This window comes from Mytilus trossulus, chromosome 2 (genome assembly GCF_036588685.1).
Source record: "Mytilus trossulus isolate FHL-02 chromosome 2, PNRI_Mtr1.1.1.hap1, whole genome shotgun sequence".
Lineage (NCBI taxonomy): Eukaryota > Metazoa > Mollusca > Bivalvia > Mytilida > Mytilidae > Mytilus > Mytilus trossulus.
Window position 1 is genome coordinate 93,961,064 of NC_086374.1, and position 23,037 is coordinate 93,984,100.

At 31.3% G+C, this 23,037-nt stretch overlaps 1 protein-coding gene across 1 annotated transcript; it reads right to left on the reverse strand.

Annotated features, from left to right (window-relative positions):
* Positions 1-1,017: 1,017 nt before the first annotated feature.
* Positions 1,018-20,297, reverse strand: LOC134706104 (sushi domain-containing protein 2-like). Its single transcript, XM_063564812.1, has 12 exons — positions 20,103-20,297; positions 16,096-16,371; positions 13,457-13,594; positions 11,670-11,832; positions 8,706-8,943; positions 6,149-6,412; positions 5,407-5,693; positions 4,811-4,948; positions 3,702-3,851; positions 3,321-3,458; positions 2,022-2,147; positions 1,018-1,271 (listed from the first exon to the last, which is right to left on the reverse strand). The coding sequence occupies exons 1-12, from the start codon at positions 20,295-20,297 to the stop codon at positions 1,018-1,020; spliced, it is 2,367 nt and encodes a 788-aa protein (XP_063420882.1).
* Between the last annotated feature and the right edge of the window lie 2,740 nt (positions 20,298-23,037).

Genomic DNA, 23,037 nt, shown 5'->3' on the forward strand with positions numbered 1-23,037 from the left:
CTCGACTTATTGGTTATAAAGTTGGAAAATCGTTTCGTCCAAGAAAAAGTTGATAAATTAATGTTTCTAAGTAATTGTTTAAGACTTCATTTATTTCTTATCATCCCACCTTTAATGATAATTCAATGGTTTTTTTTCAAGATTATTTGATAAGTTTTTTGTCATGTAGTTGTTTATAATAGTATAAAATTCCTGTTACTATTTTCAAGTCCTACATAATAATGTTAAGGGGTTTACGTTCATGAGACAACGACCAACAGTACGGGTATATGGGTATAAAGGGGTATAATTTCGTTTTTCCATTTTGTATTTTTTTTCAAAAGAGTACTCGAGTATCGCTTTGTAAATCTAACGATAACTCGACTAGTAAAAACGTCACCGAGTTGACATCCCTATTATGAAAACAACTTATCATTAAACCATTTCTTAGATTGTCATGCATAACATACTAGATCTTATCAACTTCTAAACACAACTAAAAAATGTTATATCCACACGATACACAACACTGTCAGTATATGCGAGCACTCTCAGATTTGGTATTTGTGTCATTTTACTGTGAAGGATGTGTAAATTTTGTTGCGAAGGATATAAAATACGCTGCTTCTTCCAGTCTGTGTTTTTGTTAGATTTCTTCTGCTTTGAATCGATCTGATGAATTCAGCCCTTTTAAACTGATTCTTTTACAACTGTCCTCGGTTAGAGGACGGTTGGCAAATTCGATCATGTTAAACGCTCTATACCATTTAGCTGGCCGTCCCAAGTCACGAACTGGTTGTCTTTGGTTCACGTCTGTCACATACTATCTTCGTAAATTGTCTTGATATAAATTAGGGGCCGTTAGTTTTCTTAATTGAAGTGTTTCATATTTCTCATGTCGGGGACTTTTATAGCCGACTTTGCAATATGGGTTTTCTCATTGTTGAAAATCACTTAAAAACAATATTTGTCTAACTACTTTCGGTATAGCTGACAATGAAAAACAAAACTTCATTCATTAAGATTGGTATAGTTATTTTACTCACTTTGAACAGTGATATCTTTCACATAGTCAAACTGATCTGTCGAATCTGCTGACATCTGACCAAAGTCTGTATTGTTTGTTACCAAAGTATCGTAGATACATTCAGTCTTGGATCCACACAAATCTGTTACGTATGTCGGAACATCCTCAGGTATAACAAAGAGTGGGGTGAAGTTTTCATTTTGATATGAAGAAAAGGTCTTCCCTCCTTCGTACGTGAATAGAGATTCACTTTCCTCTATTCTCCCTTATTTTAAAATTAAACACACAAGTTAAAAAATATTTATCAAGAAATAGTAGAGGATGTAAAGAAATTGGTGCATTATAAAAAGTGTTAGTCTTGTTAGAAGAGAATTAAAAGAGTGTCCATTGTGTTACGCTATGATAACATCGACAGTAATGAAATTTCACTTACGATCGTTGAAGGTACAATTTTGTTTACTGAATATTATGTTTCCCAATGATTTAAATATAATTCCCTCACGGAAAATTAAAGAACAAGTCCATGCATACCAAGTCCACAGATGTAAAAGAGTAAGTTTGGTCACATCAAATTTGTCATAAAAATCAGGATTTTCAATTTTACAGTTTATAAAAAATGCTTAGTTTCAAAAAAATATTTCATTGTATTTTTACATAGTGCAATTCTTTAAAAGTACAAAACAGAAAATTGTTAATTTCTAGACTTGCTTAAAACAAAATTCGTCTGGTGCCATTTTGCAGAGCTTGTAAAGAAAAACGCGTTTTTTTTATTTTTTGGGTAAATTTTGTTTTGACGATGCTTAACTGTGTGTGTGTGTGTTGGTGTGTGTGTGTTGTTGTTGTTTTAATCGAAATGTGATTGAGATGGTCAAACTTCAAATCCAACAACTAAACAAATCATACTATGTTTGTAATTTAAGAAGATTAGCCTTATGTTGTATATCTTGTATTCGTGTGTTAGAATGCAAGTCTAGTATGTAGAGTCGTTGTTTCTTTGGAAGCAAAGGATACTTACATGATGATCCAAATGTATGGTGGATATCAGATGCTGATGCATTTCCTTCAATCACAACATTTTGTTTAGAAACAAGGTCATTGTCCTTGATACCATCATTATCTCCAAACAAACCAGTAAGATTACCTTTAAAGCATGCACACAAACAATGAATATTCATATTGTAGAATGAAATTTTAAGCAGCAAAGTGTGCCTATATCTAATGTTGCTCTTTTGAGTGAACGGCTTTAATGGCGTGTTTCACTATTGGTCATAAGAATTTTACGTAATAACAGTATATAATGTACTTCTAAATGAGGAGTTGTAAAAGTAAAAGAACAATAAAAAAAAACAGAACTCCAAGGATAATTGAAAACGGAAAGTACATTATCAAATATCAAAATCAAAAGCTAAAACACATAAACCCATTAAAAACAACTGTTATATTTCTTACTTGGTACAGGAATTTCCTGGTTTAGAAAATGTTGGTTTAAACTTGTATTTTTAACTATCTTAATCTAAAACGTGTATGACATTCGCATTTAATTCCATTATATTGAAAACAACGTGTAAGCAATACACAACGTCATATAAAGTAAAAGAACAGCCGTCAACATTCTATTATAATCTTAATCGCTATGCTAAGCAAACAATCATGTCAACAAAGAAAAAATGAAATGACTTGTAGGCAATCTACAGACAAAGCACATAATCCAAAAAGAAAGACAACAATATAAAAACTGACCATAACACACAAATACAATCGCGGGATGTATAAATATCGATCCACACCAAAAGGATATGACAACAAGAGTTAAAGAGTACACACAAAAATAAAAAAGAAGGCTATAATACGTTAATAAGACGACAAACAACGTAATAACCTAGTATCTATACTTCACGACAATATCATTATTTGTGAAATTGATACTGAATATTTATCAACAAAAGTCTTTGTACCTTCTGATGTACTGTCGTTTTAGAAAAAAGACGAAAAATCTTTTGACATAACACTGGTTCATTAAGCTTCAGAATATAAACTGATTTTTATAGTCAGATTAGTAGCTGCCATCACTTGAGTACCGAATGAGCTGGAAAAATGTATATACTTTATGCTGATTAAGTTGGTATATTGCTGCTGAGGTGGGAGTAATTGATAATTTTAAAATTGAAATCGTCTCATCTGTCATAGATTCTAATATTGTGACGACCGCTTATGTCAAAATCGAGTATGTATCTAAAAAAAATGAATCCTAAAAAAAAAGTCGTGTTTGTTTTACATTTATTCACCTAAGTTCTAATATATCACGGGGAAATACCTGTTTGCCTCTCAGGGGATGTTAAAATCACTAAATTTAAAACATTGTGTTGACTGGAAGATCTAATGGAGAGCCCTTCTGTGTAAAAAGTTGTTACTACTGTAGGTGGGTCATCAGAAATCTTCTCAATATTTGTTCCTGAAATATATTTTTTAGAATATATGCATATGCTTGAAATGAATATACTTATATATTAAACTAAAACAATATACAAAAAAGGAAGATGTAATAAAAATGAAAACAATCATCAAAATTGAGTTAAAATTATTTTTAACTGCAAAACTTTTCCTTTTTAATTTGTGTTCATAATTCTGAAGTTTGTAAAAATGACAACATTCCAATTAAGACTCTCAATAGCTTTTCAAATCTTAAATAAATCACCTTCAACCGAATTGACCTTGCTGATAGACGAATCCAGATCCAATACTGTACCGTTCACAAGAACATCAATACCACGTATTTGATTAGTTTGAACCTCAATTGTGTCTGCTCCTGGATATGGTCGTGCAACGAATGATGTGACAGAACTAGCTATCAATATAGAATTTTTTGTCAGTTTTTAATCGTCAATGATAATAGCTTGATAATTATGAATTTATAAATATATATATTAATAGCAGTATAATCCTAATATGATTCATTTTACATTAACATGATCATACTGCTGAATGATTTCTGTTATCCAAATAATTATAGATACTCATAATTAATGGTTTTTTTTCATTTTTGACATGATTGTTGTTCTGTACACTTATTAGTTGCATACAAAACTAGAAATAGAAAACCCCCAAATATTTGATTAAGTACTGGTTTGTCAAGAACGGGCGATACTACACAGATCCCTATAATGACACTAATGATTAAAATTAAGATGGTAATGTACGAAAATAATAGTTTAAGGTAATAAAATCTGTTTGAAAAAATAGTTATAGACAATTTCTTAACTTATCAATAGTATACATAAACGAATAGTATTTGATAAATAAATGTTCTACCAATACTACCAGTTATGCTGCTGATAATTCTAGTCGTATTAAACTAATATTTGCACGATGTCTTTTCGTATGAATAAATTAATACAGCTCGAAGTAATTTTCCAAGTTTTCAAACTGTTTTTACTTTTGATAGCAAAATATATGTTTCTAACAGCCACTTTGAAAATAAGTGTTTGATAATGTTTCTTTCAACTACCATATTTGAATGCATTTATCATGTTTATTCACATTCTTGGTATACACAACTTTGCATTATAATTATATATTAAATTGATTCTGAATAAGGATGTGAAATATTTTCTTGTACAGAATAACCCCAGTTGAATACTTGTTTAATACACAACGATACTGTTAAATCTATTTGTAAAATTATGAATGTTTTCTGATTGTAACAGAGAAAGCATAAATATGATTAAACTTAAAGCTAAAGAAAGAAACATTGTCGTTGTATAATTTTAGCCTTACTTCATTAATGGAACTATAAAATGAGGATACCTTGAGAACTTCCAATCTGTTCCATTCGTAATTGTAATGACAAGTTACCATTAGAAAGCGCTCCAAATTCTCCAGCAGGATTGAATGTATAAGCATGACCATCAAATGTCACAAAATGTGGATCACCTGACACTCGAGCTTAAACAAATATTAGATATGTTGAATTATTAATTGTAGAAATTTTCATTTCTTTCTTTTCGGAATCGACCAGATACTCACATTTGCTAAGTATTACATTAAATATTTTAATGTGTGTGTGTGTTTTTGCGTGTTGTTTATAATGCACTTATAATAGATTCACGGAAAAGGGACAAACGATGCCAGAGTTAACGAGTTGGTCATTTCTGATGTTCGATGTAACAATAGATAAAGTTGTTTTTGAAATGCTGAGAAATATAGACCATATTCATGTTGGAATGATGTTATTGCTCCGTCCTTTTTCTTGGTTTCTTGACTTTAATCTCAAATTGAAAATAAAAGTTGTCTGTGAAATTGCAAAAGCAACGTTTTATTCTCCATATGAAAAGTATGTAATCTCCCTTCATATTGACACTTAAGAGACTTTCTAAAACTTAGTAAGATTTTTTGCTTATTACCTGGTCTTGGTGGAACATAGTTTAAGCATGAGTTAGGTGGCCGTCTGGTATAAAATGAAGCACAGTTACCAAAGTTTGAATCAACCTCCTCCGAGTCCTCAGATGTATAGATGCAACAGTGTTTGTATGGTATTGTGTCATACATGAAGTTGGAAAAGTATGGAATATTTTCTGTCCCGTCACCATGGTAATGGTATCTGTTTACATATCCACTTCCATAATATCCATTTGGATTCATTAAAACGCCTATTTCGTCATAACAACATTGATGGTCGTATCCACGTGATCTGTTTTACAAAAACGTATGATTAAATATTTTTTTACCATGGTGATTACGAACGTTAGATTACTATCTCATTGGTGCATATCTCACTTTATTTTAAAATCATTTTTTAATTAACTGATTTCAACATTTTTAGCACAAGATGGCAACTTCAGTCGTCATATAATCTGAATATCTAGCTTTAATGGCACTCGTGCAATTTAAAGTACTTTTAAATATTTTTTGTAGTTCAATTTGCAACAAATATGGATAATTTTACAAAATATTTATCATATTGTTAGAAAACATCTGGTTTTATATTTACATATTTGTCCAGTAAAATATACTATATTCCATTCTCAATTTTATATTTAAAAGAGAATGCACTTCATTCTTTCTTATCAATAAAGTTCGGTCTTTTTATGATTAGGTTTTTCATTAAAATCTGCTAAGTATTATTTATTCATTTAGCACACTTACGATGCAACGTTTTGCCTAAAGCAGATTTGAGCAAATGGTTGGTTTGCACATTGGTATGCAGATCCTTCTTGTTTGTGGCAGAAGTGATCTACACTAAACCGAGTTGTATCTAAACTGGCAACATTTAGAGTACATGGGCATGGTTGTACATCATCTGTATCTATAGGTGGAAGGTTTTCATCCTCGTTTAACATTTTGTCACATATTGCCTGGCTATGGTCAAAGTCTACATTTACTGTAAACATATCAGACCAATAATATGGACTGAAATAAAACGATAAAAATTACCAAAATGACAAAAAAAAAACCCAACTTAATGATGTAATAGAATATTTCCCAAAACCTAGTAACATTTCAAGAAAAGTATATATTAAACTGGTAAATTATGGCGAAATGTCTTCACATACATCCGATGTGTCCTTTAAAGTACAAAACTTGACTTTCTAATCCTTAAACATAACCAGTTTTTTTTTAAATTAGAGATACAAAAAGAAAATATTTATAACAATGTAAAAGAATTTGTACAAAATACTTTAATATCTTATCCACGGAGCAAAAGTGTATACTCTTTTTAATTTTGTATGTGTTAAAGAAAAAAAGGTATGCATTATAACATCTAGTGAGTGGGCTATTGGTATTTCATTTACCTGTTTATATCGTTTGTTGATAATTTGACTATGCCAGCCTCTTCAGTGAAGTTTAGTTGAAAGTTATATAACCCCCTTGTCATATCCGCTGGGCTCAATATGGAAATCAAGGAATGGTGACTCAGTTTTATTTGGCTGTGTTTTTTCTAAGGAAAAAAAAATAATACACAAGTTCACGTAAAATTTCTTGAATTACAGAAATATCAAATGTACAGTACTGTGTGCATACGAAATGGTACACGATTTGATTAATAATTTCAATTCTGTTATGATTGTGTGTTTTTTTCAAGTAACTACTCTTTATTCAGTTGTTGTCCTAGAATGTAAAAAGAAAAACAAACCAAAGATATATAAAATAAATTAAATATATTTTTCTACGAACCTGTAGGTAATAAAGATCCACCCTTATTGAATTATTCAACGAGAACCTTAGTTCGGATTGCTTCCATTTTATGCCTACAGGTGTTTCGTGCCTCCATGATAACTGACCACGTGTTAACACATGTCTCACCAATGCAGGATTAACTATAATATATAGTTTATATTGCAATGTAACATGGAACTATATTTTCTTTTTGAGGTGGTGAAATACATTTTATCTTTTGTGTGCTAATGACACTCATATTTATATATTACGGTTTACGAAACGTCTTTTTTATTGCCATCATGATGGTGTTCTTTGTTTTAGATCGATGTATGGTCTATATAACTCGTTGGTATCGTTTCTCTCTTTAAACTAAGAATTTTTGTATCCCAGGCATAGATTATCTTATTATTAGCCTATTTGGCACAACTTTTTGAATTTGGGATCCCCAATCGTCGCCTGCGTCTGGCGTACTAAATTATAATCCTAGTACCTTTGATAACTTTTTTTTATCAACAATTTGTCCCCTGCGAACAATTTGCCCCCATGACATTATCTTCCCTGCAGCAAATTTATGAAATTAGAAACAGTTTGGCTTGGATGTAACCAAATATGAAAATTTGAGTTACACCAGTAAGGACAAGTTATTTGACGTTTAGTTGTATAATTATCTTCGAACCATCATAATTCTTAATGATTTGATATCTTTCCCTAGCTGTTTGATATGTAATAGTATTTTCTGTTTTTTTTTAACTGATGGTTTCAGAATCATCTGGCATCTTCTTGCCGATTTGTTGCATAATTCATTATATCAAATTTCCGACATGGGGTTCTAAAGATTTCATCTTAACAATACGCTGTGTAAAACCTGCTCGTGTTACCTAAATTCAATTTTCATTACGTCTTGACTTACAACTTATTTGCTGTCCGTGAGAAGAAGTTGAACACTCAGCTGCTTATTAAATTTTATTTATTTTGCGTTGTTTATCATTCTGTTGACCGAATGTGTCTGCTTGTCGCTATTCTTACTACTATTATATTTTGTCGATCAACTCTTCCTCTCACATTCGTTGTTTTGTTTTACAAATTTTGTATTTATTTTTAGTTGTAAGGATTTTTTCTGTTCGTCGCTTTTTATTTAAATAAACTCATAATAAATACCAGGACTAAATTTTGTATATACGCCAGATGCGCGTAAACAAAAGACTCATCAGTGACGCTCGAATCCCAAAAAGTTAGAAAGGTCAAATAAAGTACGAAGTTGAAAAGCATTAATCATAAAATCGTCGGTTTACACTCACTAACCGCCTTTTTGTCGCATATTTCAATTTTTTAATTGTTGTTTTGGTCAAGTTGTCTCTTTTTTTATTATTAATAAGATAATTGTCATTAGTGCTTGAACAAATCATATCTAAATTCGACCATGCGAGGGCTTAACAGCACGTTAAGGTCGTTAAACATCCCTTTAGTAATTAAACTGAATGTAAGATGCACATAAAATATAAAATGAAATTGCAAGTTACCAATTTTTAAAACTCCAGCAAACTGCAATGTCTGATTGCTACTAGCCTGTGTAAGACGCAATACAACAATTTCCTTGCCTGTCCTGTATACTGGTGGAGAAATACAGGACACACTGAACTGATTGAACTTTTGACAAGGTACATCCGTTCCATCTGACATCAATAGACTTATTGCTTTGGTAAGGTTGAGACAGGGCCCAGATATAATAAGCTTTGTTCCTCCAAGCATGGTTGCTTCTCTTGGCGTTATTGTGAGTGTACCTTTGTATATATATATATATATATTTAGTATGACACGGGTTATGTTCTTCTCTTTTATGTTATGATGGTATGATACTTAACCCCTAACAGAAAGGATTGTTCCTGATATTCGTATGATGAAATCATAATCTTTCAATCAGTTTAATTGAAGTCTGGAGCTGGCATGTCAGTTAACTGCTAGTAGTCTGTTTTTATTTATGTATTATTGTCATTTTGTTTATTTTCTTTTGTTACATCTTCTGACATCAGATTCGGACTTCTCTTGAACTGAATTTTTAATGTGCATATTGTTATGGGTTTACCTTTCTTCATTGGCTACAAGTATTTGGGGAGGGTCGAGATTTCATAAACATGTTTAACCCTGCTGCATTTTTTCGCCTGTACCAAGTCAGGAGCCTTTGTTCTTGTATTATTTTAATTTTTGTTTCTTGTGTACAATTTGGAAATAAGTATGGCGTTCATTATCACGAAACTAGTATATATTTGTGTTGGGCCAGCTGAAGGACGCCTCCGGGTGCTGGAATTTCACGCTACATTGAAGACCTATTGGTGACCTTCTGTCGTAGTTTTTCTATGGTCGGGTTGTTGTCTCATTGACACATTTCCCATTTCCATTCTCAATTTTGTAGATTACTTGCATATAATGAAATTTAACAACAGAAACAGTAATAAGTGTTACAATAAATGAAAACCATTGAAAATAACGGTACCATTTTACTGCGTCAGGTAATTAATTTGATAGTCAACCATGTCTTTTCAGTGAGTTCAAACTATTTCAAAATCTACAACCTTAAAAAACAATTTAGAAAAATGAAAAGATATGGTATGATTGCTAATGACACAACATTCCACAATAGAAAAATGACACGGAAATGTACAACCGTATGTCACCGTACGGCCTTCATCAATAATTGAAGCCATTACAACATAGTCAGCTATAAAAGGCCCCGAAATGACAAAAGTAAAACATTTCAAACGCGAAAACTCACGGCATAATTTTTGTACAAAATAACAAACAAAGCAAATATGTTACACAGCAACAAGCAACAACAACTGACGGATAGTTATACATCCAATAACTAAGAGACACCAAATACAGGACTGAGAGAACTAGCAGTTACTGACATTTAAGTGCAAAGCCATTAACAACTATAAAAAAAATCATGCATATCAGACAAACAAATATATCAGTACACATTCAAAATTCAATCATTACATTAGATATATGTTTCATTATAATACGTTATTCTGATTGGCTAACTAAATATCTCGCGTTATTACTTAATCGATTGCATTACACAATAAAATTTATCATTCATGATGACACGAGGTCCCACAATAAAGTGCACCGGTTAATAAATAAAAACTTGATAGAAATCGTGTTATCATGATCCTATCTAAAAAAAAAAAAAAAAAAAGAAGGAATTATAAGTATTGAAAGCTTCTTTTTGTAACTTTATAGGGCTGTTAAAGCGTTGACCGGGTGCACATTTTTAGAATAAACAGCTTCCACGCTTCATACAAAATGTACTTCTGTCAACGCTTTTACACCTCAATAAAGTTACAAAAAGGAGCTTTCAATTCTTAAATGAGCTTAGTGTAAAGACATAAAAACAGGCAGAGAAAAAGATGACCTTGTGTAATACCAAGATACAGGTATCGACAGTTTGTACAGCCTTGAATGTGCACATGTATATAAACATTTTATGTACTTTAATTTTAATTTTCTATTGCATATACGAACTTTTACGACCATTTTGTATCCGTACTTGTAGCAGTTGCCATGTATAACATCGGTATTGACGATTTAGCTTTTCAGATTTGATTTTTATTGTTCTGATTTCTATTTATTAATAGAAAATTCATAGATTGAAGTTATCATGTGAAGTGTTGAATGCCCGCACGATATTCCCCCTAGACATGTTTCTATACAAGGGACATATACACTCTATTTTAATGGTTGTTTTAACTCAAGTCTTTATATTGCTGTTGATCCGGAAATGTGAATTCTATTGTTGATCGTTATAAGCTTATATTGAAAAATGTATTGGCATTTTTTTTATTCGGGTCCATTTAAAGCTTAACGTATTTCGTCCAAAATTGTTTGTTTATTGTAGATTAACACGTCTCACAAATCCCCTTGTTTGTTGTTTGCTATATTTATGGTGATTTGACAGTCTGTATATAAAGATAAAAAAACAACAGCTCTGTGATCACTTCGATGTGTTTGCCATTTTTAACTTGGTTAGAACAATGAAAGATTGTGTTTCCAATACCTTGCAGAAAATACTTTGACTTATCAATAGACTTTTTTTCACATAACCGACTTTTGATTGTGGATTATATAGTTTTTCGAAAGGGTGCATAATATGTGGGAAGACAGGCTCATACTAAGATAAGAGCAACCAAAAGGTGTAAAAACAAACACATAAAAGGTGTAATTTGGCGTGAATGTTTTCTGTTTTACGATGATTTTTCATGTACAGAAAACACAATACAGTAAATTTATCCTCAAAATTATACCTATTGTAAGCTTGATTTGTATTCTTGAAGTTGCTTTTACATTTGAGTACTATACTGTCCTACCACATAAAAAATATAAACTCCACAAAAGTCGGTAAAATGAAAATAGTCTATTAGAATAAATTGAATAGGAAATGAATACAAACGAAGTCTCCCAAAGTTGACTTCTATTGTGTATTAAAGAAAATTATCAGCTATCTTACCTTCTACATTACATCCACCTTTTTTAATTGAAGTACTGTCTACACGAAAAATTAATTTCCCTGGAAAATCGATGTTAGACATCTGTGTTACGTTTATTATATTTGATGTCCTTGATGCATCTATTGCATAGTAGTTTAAACCATCACCCGCATCAAATCCAACCTGAAATTTATTCGCGTAAAATAAAAATAAATGATATTAAAAAAGTTTCACTCGTTCTACTTCTGGGCTGGTTAAGCATTTTACATTTCATTTATCTATCTTCATGAAAAATTTGCGTATATAATAATATTAAACTGACCAAAGATGCCAGGTTTATAATTTAGTTTGCCAGAAGTGCGCTTCATCTACACAGCTAGGTTATGCCTAGGTTAATTTGACCACGGATCAATTGACCGTATCAAACCTTACTAAACCGTATTAGAACGTACAATCCGTTTAAGTTTCAGTCAAAACCGTACTTATTCGTAGGCCCGAATGATTACTACTTTCTAGTACGGTTACACAACGGCTTGGTACGAGTTTGTCACGGGACGGCAAGATTTCATTACGTTGCAATACGGATAGCTAGGGATAAGTCACGACGAGATACGGGACATTACTGTCCACGACAATTTGCAGGAATAGGATATTAATATGGTACAAAATGTCAGGGCTTTGGCCTAGCTACTTGATGGCAACGTAGAGGTGACCGGAAACAGAGTAGACGGAGGACAATATACAGTTTGTTAAGAATTCGACTAGGTTCAAGAAATACAATTAACCTCACCTAGAACTGCGATTTTAGCTATGGGGCTAGCTACCGGACACTGCTGTATGGTCTGCGGGTTATAACACACACAAATATCGTCCTGGTACTCGCGTCCATTCATAGTTAAAATTGTGCTGGAAGGGTCTCAAAATTACGATTTCGATTGAATTCACGAATTAAGAGGTAAAAGGCGAGGTATTTAATCGGTTAAACACACATAATCATGACAGTTCTGTTGATTTTTTGAAAGATTTGATAATGCGCTTTTAAAATATTGTGATGTTAAACAGGTCATACTCATTTTAATTTTTGGGAAAAATAGGTGGCCAGTTGCAATATTAAAAAGAAGATGTGGTATGATTGCCAATGAGACAACTATCCACAAAAGACCAAAATGACACAGACATTAACAACTATAGGTCACCGTTCGGCCTTCAACAATGAGCAAAGCCCATACAGCATAGTCAGCTATAAAAGGCCCCGATAAGACAATGTAAAACAATTCAAACGAGAAAACTAACGGCCTTATTTATGTAAAAATTTTTAACGAAAAACAAATATGTAACACATAAACAAACGACAACCGCTTATCTTACATTGTCCTTTCGTTGATCTGACTTAAAATCTGACAAATGAACTGGATCGTTAAGGTTGTTTTTTTTTAAAGATATTACTAAATATAGCACTGTGAAATGTGGGCTTTGTGTTGCTTCTTATTTTCATTTACGTATTACTTTTACATACCTTTGATTCCATTAATTTACAAATGACAACATTTTTTATGATCAACAACTATATGACTTATTTTCAATATTAAATGTAATTAAAAAAACCTCACCGATTCACTGTCATAAAGAAATGATAAATCACAAGCTTGATGAGCTTTGTCAGCTTAAAAAATGAGGCGTTTCGTGCCTTGTAACCTATGCATACAGTTCTTCCGTATTAAAGTGTTCAAAAGAAGTAAGACTGGTTGCACTTTTATAATTGATTTTATGGTCAGCACTGTTTGCAAGGTATTTAAGGTATACTAACCTGTGCCGGAATTCCACCTAATCCACTTGTACTGTCACCATTACTGGCAGTACCTGTTGTCCATTCAATCTTGTTATACAGAAATATGGTGAAAGAATGCCGTCCATTTGTAACCAACACACATTGAAATGTACATCTCTAAAAAATTAAATTGAACAGTGGGACGCTATCTTTGTATGAGTTAACTCCTGAGTTAAAATGTCCTGTAAAAAGTGAGGAATATGGCTGTTGTTATTATATAGATCGTTTATATTGATCAAGCTGGCGTTTGTTTTTAGTGCACTTTGGTGTCCCTGTTGTTTTTGTTTTCCTGGTATAGTTGATGTGTTCCTTCGGTTTTAGTTTGTAACCCGGATTTGTTTTCTCTCAATCGATTTATAACTTTTGAACATAGATATAACACTGTTGCCTTTATTAAGAAGTGAAAATTCATATAAGAAGACAAATAGCAAAATTGCAGATCTTGTCTTGGTGATAAAATTTGTTTTTGAAGTATCTTTTTATCTATTACAGTTTTCAAAATAATAGGCAAATACCAGATACACAGATACCACACTTGAACATTTTGTACGCCAGACGTGGGTTTCGACAAAGCAAGACAAATCAGTGACGATTGAATTAAAAAATAGATTAAAATGTTACATTTTATACAAGTTAAGGGTGATAGTTTTCAAAATAATACGTAAAAATGAAACAAATTCGTAATAAACAGCTGCGCCATGAGCTTTTATGCAATAATCATAAATAGTTTCTTATAAATTTTAAAGCAATAACCATTTATTGTTTTTGAGACATGGTGGGACATGTGAAAATTTTGAGTCATCACCAAAAAGTATACAGATCTTCAGATTAATATAACAAAGAAGTGTGTAAAGTTTTAAGCAATAATCATAAATCGTTTTTGAGATAAGGCACGACATGTAAAAACCCTCTCCCCCTTTTTTACAAAATACTCAATAACTTAATAATAAAATTTTGAATCATCACCAAAAAATATACAGATCTTTAGATTAATATAACAAAGAAGTGTGTAAAGTTTTAAGCAATAATCATAAATCGTTTTTGAGATACCGCACGACATGTAAAAACCCTCTCCCCCTTTTTGACAAAATACTCAATAACTTAAAAATGAAATTTTGAATCATCACCAAAAAGTATACAGATCTTTAGATTAATATAACAAAGAAGTGTGTAAAGTTTTAAGCAATAATCATAAATCGTTTTTGAGATACGGCGCGACATGTAAAAAAAACCTCCCCCTTTTTTTACAAAATACTCAATAACTCAAAAATGAAATTTTGAATCATCACCAAAAAGTATACAGATATTAAGATTAATATAACTAAGAAGTGTGTAAAGTTTTAAGCAATAATCAAAAATCGTTTTTGAGATACGGTGCGACATGTGAAAAAAAAACCACACCCCTGTTTTAGTTACAAAGTGCCGTCATAAGAAACAACGATATTAAGTTTCAAGAAATTTAGATAAGTCGTTCTCAAGTTACGGTGCGACATGTTTACGTCGGACAGACGGACGGACGGACACCGGACATTTGTATACCATAATACGTCCCGTCAAAATTTTGACTGGCGTATAAAAAACATTATGAAAGAAAGATCTCAATATTTTGAACATGTTTGTTCTTAATGATTCATTCGTTTCTATATAAGATAAAAATGATAAACAAAAAATGCATTTCAGCCTTATTTGTTTAAGTCGGTCATGTTGGTTGGGAGGCGGATTCCTCGGACAAGTGTTTAAACTATATATCGCATAAAAAAATTCAACAGTTGTCTACACCTACAGTTGAGAACGACTACGACAAGTGAAATATGAGGGTCTGTCTCAAAATTAAAATAGGAAAAGAATATTATTGATCACACGATGATTATTTTGATTGTCCATGTGACACTTATTATTATTGTGGTGCTCTTCTGCTTTGACCTTTAAAATCAATAGTTTTTATCTCTCAGAAAATTAAGATTGTACAACAAGTGGTGTCGACAAAAGTTGAGAAACACAAACTGTAATGTACCGAAGGACAGTCCTGTTAGAATGTTCCCAACTCAAATTTCGTAGGTAACTTACAAAACTAACTAAAAGTAATCGCTATTGGTTTGTACGAGAGACAATCTGAGTTGACAGACTCATTTATCAAAATACTCATAATCAAAATCTAGATTTAAAAAGAAGAAAACAACAGATTACGATGGAACATGAGTGCCGTAATTATTTACTTAAAGGTGAAAAAATATTAACGTGAATGTCATAAAAGTACATCTAAGACAAATGACACATAAAATATTCATACATTTTTTTCAAACACGTTCTTTCATAAAAATAATTTATAATCGATAAAGTAACAGCTGTTAATGATTTATTGGTCATTTTGAGATGACCCTGTCATTTTAACTGTAAACTGTAGATGTCTTAAGTCGGTGTCAAGGTTTGTGGAAAAGGTCTAATAAGAATATTTGTTTAAAAATAAAACAAGAATGTGTCCATAGTACACGGATGCCCCACTCACATTCTTATTTTCTATGAGGGATCTAGAAAGTTATACATTGAAATGTACATTTTTATTTTTTCAAAACTACATATCTAAATGAATTATCCATTACCTTTTGTGTGCCATTAGCATCAGCTCCAAAAAATGCTACATTGTCCCATGTTGCGATGAACATCCACGATGCATGAAAATTAAATTGTTCTGGAAAAATCTCATGTATTTCTTCCGACGCCTCTCCCAACAATGTAAGATTTGTTGATTCGCGATACCAAACATCGCCACCATTGTTTGTGTCTATGTCAGCCCAGTACGGTGCTATTATTCTACGTTCACTAGCTAGTGGAAATGCGCTAGGAGTAAACGTGCGCATTGTTCCCAGAAAGGAAATGACTCCATTTGTGTTAACCTGTTTACAAAACAGACGTCAATTTAAATAACTATTTTTTAACATCAAAAAAACAAAACAAAAAAAAAACAACCAGCAAAATGATACAATTTGACAAAGAATTTGTCAGAGCTATACAAATTATAGTTTACTAGTATGCTGTATTGTAGATACGTTAACTATCGGTGGTCTATTCTTGTAGCTCATTAACATCCCGTGTGTTGTTTTTTGGAACGAATATATGGATAAGACTGATGTTAAATGTTTATAAACTTTCATTACATATAGAATACTATTTTACTATGATATAAATAATTACTCTGCTTCGTTATATTCTAGCACACTAAGTAGCTTTTTTTAACATGCTTATTTGAAGAACAGATACAATACGTTAAAGACATGTTACCGTTTCAGGACACATTATTATGGATCTTTTCGGCCTGCCCATGTTATTTTTTTCAAAATGTTTCATACTAAGCAAAGATGCAGCATACAGCATTTTCTTAAAATCTTGGTTTGATCTAATAGGAATCGAGCAAATGACTCAACTAGCACGATACCACACGAACAACTCGGTGATTTCTTGTAATGGGGATAAACACTCATATTGTAAAAGCTGTTTAAAGGTGGCTGGAGCGTCTTAATTAAATCCCTAGATCATTTCAATGATTTGTCAAAATGAAGTTTTTATCATTTTTGTTTCACAATTATAATAAAAAGTATGGGTCACGATACAGGTTGTACAAAATTGTCAGATTTTGTATAGATTGTTCATGGCAAATCTAATTTTGTGTGATTGAAAGAAAACGATATGATATAATTTTAAGATAAAATGTGAGAATATAACTCTAATAACATGCTTTTAGATAAGAAAAAGAAAAATGAAGCACCGAATTTGTTTTCTTGCTACATATTAAAATAGATAAATTCAAAACACTTTCTATTATAAGATTACTCTATCTGAGTTACTTCAAATACTATCTGAGTTATCTTTCCTTATTTGGCAAAGTTGAAAAATAATATAACCAAACACAAATGTGGTGGTTTTATTAGTAATTACAGCTGTATATATGATATAACATATAATTTTCTATATTTACATATTTACTATATTTACATAAAAGTCTTACGCATGAATTACACACTGCTCTCAAAATTTGCACATTTTATTAAAGATCTTGACCAACTGTTATCTGCTATTACAAAATCCAAGATGGAGGAAGACCCTCGAGTCACTTAGTTGTAGAAAATTCGATGTATCAATTTATGACCAATTTGAGTCTAACAAAAGGATAATAAAAGTACACTCAGATTAAAACAATATATTATAATATAATTAAAAACCAATTGTTCAGAGAACAATTGAAGGTCTTTCCACCAAAACAATGTATTTTAATATGAAAGGTGTAAAAATAGGTTTAAAATGTCATTTCAATCGTCAAATGCTAGCTTATTGTACGCTGATTCCAAAAATATATGGTTTCTAAACAATATTTTTTTAGATAAGGGAGATAATTTCTTACTTCTGGTTTGAAAAACTCTATTTCCGATAATATTTGACTATTTACTGGACACTGATTCCAAAAATATCTTGTTCTATATACTTTTATATAATAAAGTACAATAAATAGCTACTTCCGGTTTACACAAGGTCACTTCCGGTTGTTTTTTCAAGGTGTAATGGTTTAATACCGTTTGTCAAAAGTCTCATGACTTTATTATGTATACACATGAGGTAAAAGCAAAGGTCAAAATCAAGAACGTCAAATTAAGCTATGACCTTGTGATCAATTTCAAGGTCATTAACCAAGAACCTCAAATCAAAAGACCATAGGTCTGAATTATGTTAAGTTAATGAGTTATATCACCATACGCGTATTTTTAAATACCAAAGGGGAAAAAACTCCCTTTTACATTCAACGTACCCTTGTAATCAAAATTTACGTGTTACGACATGTCGCAACAAACAATTTAGAAAAAATAATTTGTCGATATCTTATACATTTTCTGGAAATTAGTGGAAATGAGCCATATTCAAAAATTAGAATATGACCTTGACCTTTGACCTTGACCTAATTTTCATTTTTTTGGACCAAGGACCTCAAATCAAAAGATCCTAGGTCTCTATCAATTATGGTTTACCAGTTATAAATGCAATTCACTTATATCAAATAAATAAGGGGAAATAACTCTCATATGGAGCGTTCATATCACTTCGGTCAAAATAGGACAAATCATGCGAAGGATATAACGAGCAATTTTGTAAAATAAATTTGTCATAATATTTTACGGTTGCGAAGGAGTTGCGCTCACAAGGAAAACAGTGTTTGGGGAGATAACTCCTACAAAGAAAAGTTTTCGGTTACGCAGGATAAATTTCAAAAGCGCATCAATTGTTCGATATCATATACCAAATATCTAAGCGACATATTGCGAAACAAATGTTTATCGCAAGAACAAAATTAGGCGGAAGAAAAAAAAAAAAATAATCAGAAGAAAAACAATAGGTCTTTCCACAGAAAAGTGGAAAGACCTAATTATTGAAGATTATTTGATTTAGATTAAAATGATGGCTATGGTATGTGCTTTAGACTGCTGATACTTACATTTTCTTTTTCTTTTCTTTTCGTTTATATTGATAAAATATTACAACAATTTTGATGAGCATGCATGTACAAAGTATTTGAAAGATAAACACCCCGATATTGTCTTGTAATTGAAAGGATGCGCAATCAAAATTTTACGTCCAAATTATACAATATTCTAGTTTAACTGTCTTCCTAATCAGTTTATGAGAACCTTTTGATTTATATCATATATATTCAACTATAAGACGTTTAATCTCTTTACATGTAGATGCAACTCTTGCGAATTTTTCGACTTGTATAAATGTCTAGATATTCTTAGACTAAATATTGAAATTGCGCTGGGATATAAGTTAAGAAACCAATCGAGTTCAGAGCCAATTGTGCATATTTTGCCTATATTATTATTGGACCTCCTTTATCTATATCAACAGTTTCAGCTGGAACCAGGTAACATTTTTGTTTTCATCAACACGAGTTAACGCCTTTGAATACACTTCGTTTAGTTTTTTCACTGCTTTTCTGTTTTCTCTGAGATAAATATAACAAGGATTTTTGTATTTTATTTCACAATTTACATTTATAAGTTTGAAAGAGACCCAAAGAAACGATAAAATATTCAAACTGGTATTTCGCTGACAACGCCAGTATAGGTGTATAACAAAAAAGAAAATAAAGGTTTGCTAATACTGGATCATAATATTAAGATATTATTTAAAAAAAAAACATAATAAAGAATTCAAGCCCGTATTTTTATCGTGCTTCAGGATGTGCAAATATTCATACTTTATAATGGTTATCCTCGAAGACAACACTTTAATGATCTGACAGCTCATATGAAATCTTTTCAGAAAAAATCTCGTTTTCTTGCTATATAAAAAAATGAATACATAAACAGCACATTTTATTTTTTATCAAATACTTAAAATACTGAAATCATCTGAGTTGATGTGGACAAAAGTCTACTTTAACATTTTCAATCAAAAATTATCTTTGTATTAAAATAAGATTTGTCTTAGAAATCAGATGCATATTTAATACAAGTTTGCTTATTCCAGTAAAACGTCAACTGGTAATGGACGATCTTCCGTATACATATTTGCGAAAAGTATAATTCAATCACAATAGAAAGGATTATCAAAGTAAAAGTATCAAAATAGTACTTACAATTAAGGAGTCATGTTGATGATTAAAAATCGGAAAGTAGCTGCTGATCGGTATTGGTTGAGTTGATCCATCATCGTTTGTTGGAGCCCTTTTGTCACCAGTTCTATTTCCAAATGGATAAAAGTCGGACAATGATACTCCATATATTTTTTCAGTTAAATCAAACAAAAGGCAAAATAAGAAAATCGTTTTCATTTTTACTATTTAATAATATAATGTCTTTTCTGGGCTGAATATTTATAGTAAACAGTGAAATCATATGTTAAAAATATATTGGACACTTTTTGTCAAGCTTTATTCTCATTGGTTAATATTATTCATATGTATAAGATGTATTTTAAAGTTGCAATAATACATACGCAATGTTATGATTATGAAACTATTTATTTATCTAATATTTACGATCCCTTTGGTTGACATTCGATGACAAGACTGAGTGACTTTATCCAAATTTATGTCTTTGTCTACTCTTATGGTTTTCCTTTTGGACGAAAAGTGTAACGTGTATACATAAAAGAGAATCCAAATATATTCTATATATCGTTTTTAAAAATACCATATTCCTTTTCTATGGAAAGACAAAATTGCTTTTTATAATGTGTTTGTCAAAGTTACGCTATATACTCAAGGTCTAGTAATGGATGCTGGTTTTTATTACTTTCTGTAGTGGATTTCAATTTTATGCTGTAGTTCTATTTTTTTTTTCTGGTATTAAGTTTAATGTTGTGTTTCTATCATTTCATACTATGTATATGTAACTACTTGGTAGATGTTTTTTTTCTGTTATTATAAATAGTTGAGATTCTATTATTAAACCACCAATTTCTAATGCGGATGGTTGGTTCATTTGACTATTGTCCGTTTTTTCGTTTCTCATTATGTTGGAATTTCCTGTATCGCTTGATTTTTTGAAATTCTATGGTTTTTCTACCTCAGGCCTAGATTACCTTAGCTGTATTTGGCAATACTTTAAGGAATTCTGGTCCTCAATGCTCTTCAACATCGTACTTTATTTGGCCTTTTTTTTTTTTTTTTACTTTCTTAGATTCGAGCGTCACTGATGAGTCTTTTGTAGACAAAACGCGCGTCTAGTGTATATACACTTCTTCTTCTTCTTCTCCAAAATATACAAAATTTAGTCCTGGTATCTATGATGAGTTTATTGATAGAATTTTGAAGAATAATACTGACATGATGTAATTGGCACCCCTCATTTTCTTTTTCATCTCAATGGGGTTTTTAAGCTTTTTTGGGGAGGGGGGACATAAATTCATTCGGTCTGCACATTGTAGTACACATTTCTATTAACATTTCGGCATAAACCATTATCATAACATAGAGAAATTGCTATGGACTCTTCACCTTATGATGCCATCGCGCAAATTCTTTGTTTCTTGACAAACTACCTGTTGCCTTACAAAGGAATACACTTGGTAATGCCTTTTTTGGGTGTAAATTTTGGAGCTGCCATTCCACCCTAAACATATTTATATTTCAATAAATATTAAAAGTGTCTCAGATTCTGGTGCATATAATGTTGTTGTGCATCTCCTATTCTTTTTATAACTATAAATTTCAAGGATTACTTCACCAAATCATGTGCAAATTGAATACACTTTTATATTCCTTTCTCCTTAATACAGAATCATAATGAGATTACATTTTCTTAGAAGCATAGGATTATAAAGGCATAATGCACCTTATTATTTGTTTATAATCACAATTCTTTTGTTGATTTCCTTTTCCAAAGCATGGAATTTGCGACGGAAGTGGTATGATTATGTGAGCATTTTTCTCTAATAATACCATGTGGTTGTACTATTACATCTACCTCATTAATTTATAAGAAATGGTGTTAATAGAGATTATTTTATATAAAAAAAATTATCAAGTTATAACTCCCGAACAGGCATTTTTTTTTTACAAATTCAAAGATAACTACGTTGAACTTTGTTTTAAAAAAATATGTTAGAAACGTAGCTTTATTTAACATCTTCACATTAATTAAACAACCGCCATCGTATTGGTAAAAGCTTCTATCAATAACCCAAACAAGGAAGTTAACATTTTAACGTTATCTGGTATAGTTGATATATATTTGTACAGACTAACAGATAAACAATATGTTGATTGAAATCAATGGAATATTTATTTTGTCGAATGGTAATAATTTGTATTTTAATGAATAGTTGTAACTGACAACTGAATACTGTTGACTAATTTTTTTTCATGCGTATCAATTTTCGTGGATTTTGGAAAACTTGCATTTCCGAGGTACTTGATTGCGTGGTTTAGCAGTCTCTGTATGCAAGCCTTTATAGAGTTTGTGATTCGTTGAACACCAGAATTTGTGGTTGACTTGTTCCAACGAACCCCACGAAAATTGGTATCCAACGAATGATAATGAATCCACAGTTAATTGTAAAATGATAAATTATAGAAATCAATTTCCGTTTATTTCTTGACAATTAAACTCTGCCAAATGTTCATAGTCAAAAGATATTCAATTGAAATTTTCTATAATTACTGCTAGTTTGTCTGTTAATCAGTTTGTCTTATGTTGCATGTGTGATTATTCTTATATAGTCGAAACTTGCGTCTGGTTTACAAAATTATTATCCTTGTACTAATGACAGTTCCTCTTATTGTTTATGTCTTATACTGTGTCTGAGCGTTATCAATAAATCTTGAAATCTTGAATCTTATGTTGTATTTCATGATACTCACAGAGTTAATTGTTTACCAAAATACTTATATTTATGTATAATAAGCACCTGTTAAAGATAATTCCTTATTGAGTGCATGTAGCTCTAAAACAAAAATAGAAAAGTAACCTCCAGAGACTGTAGGACATTGGTAGGACCAAATTTGTCAGCTCACACACAACATATTTAGAAATACAATACTAGTACCAGATTTGTGAAGGATAGATAAA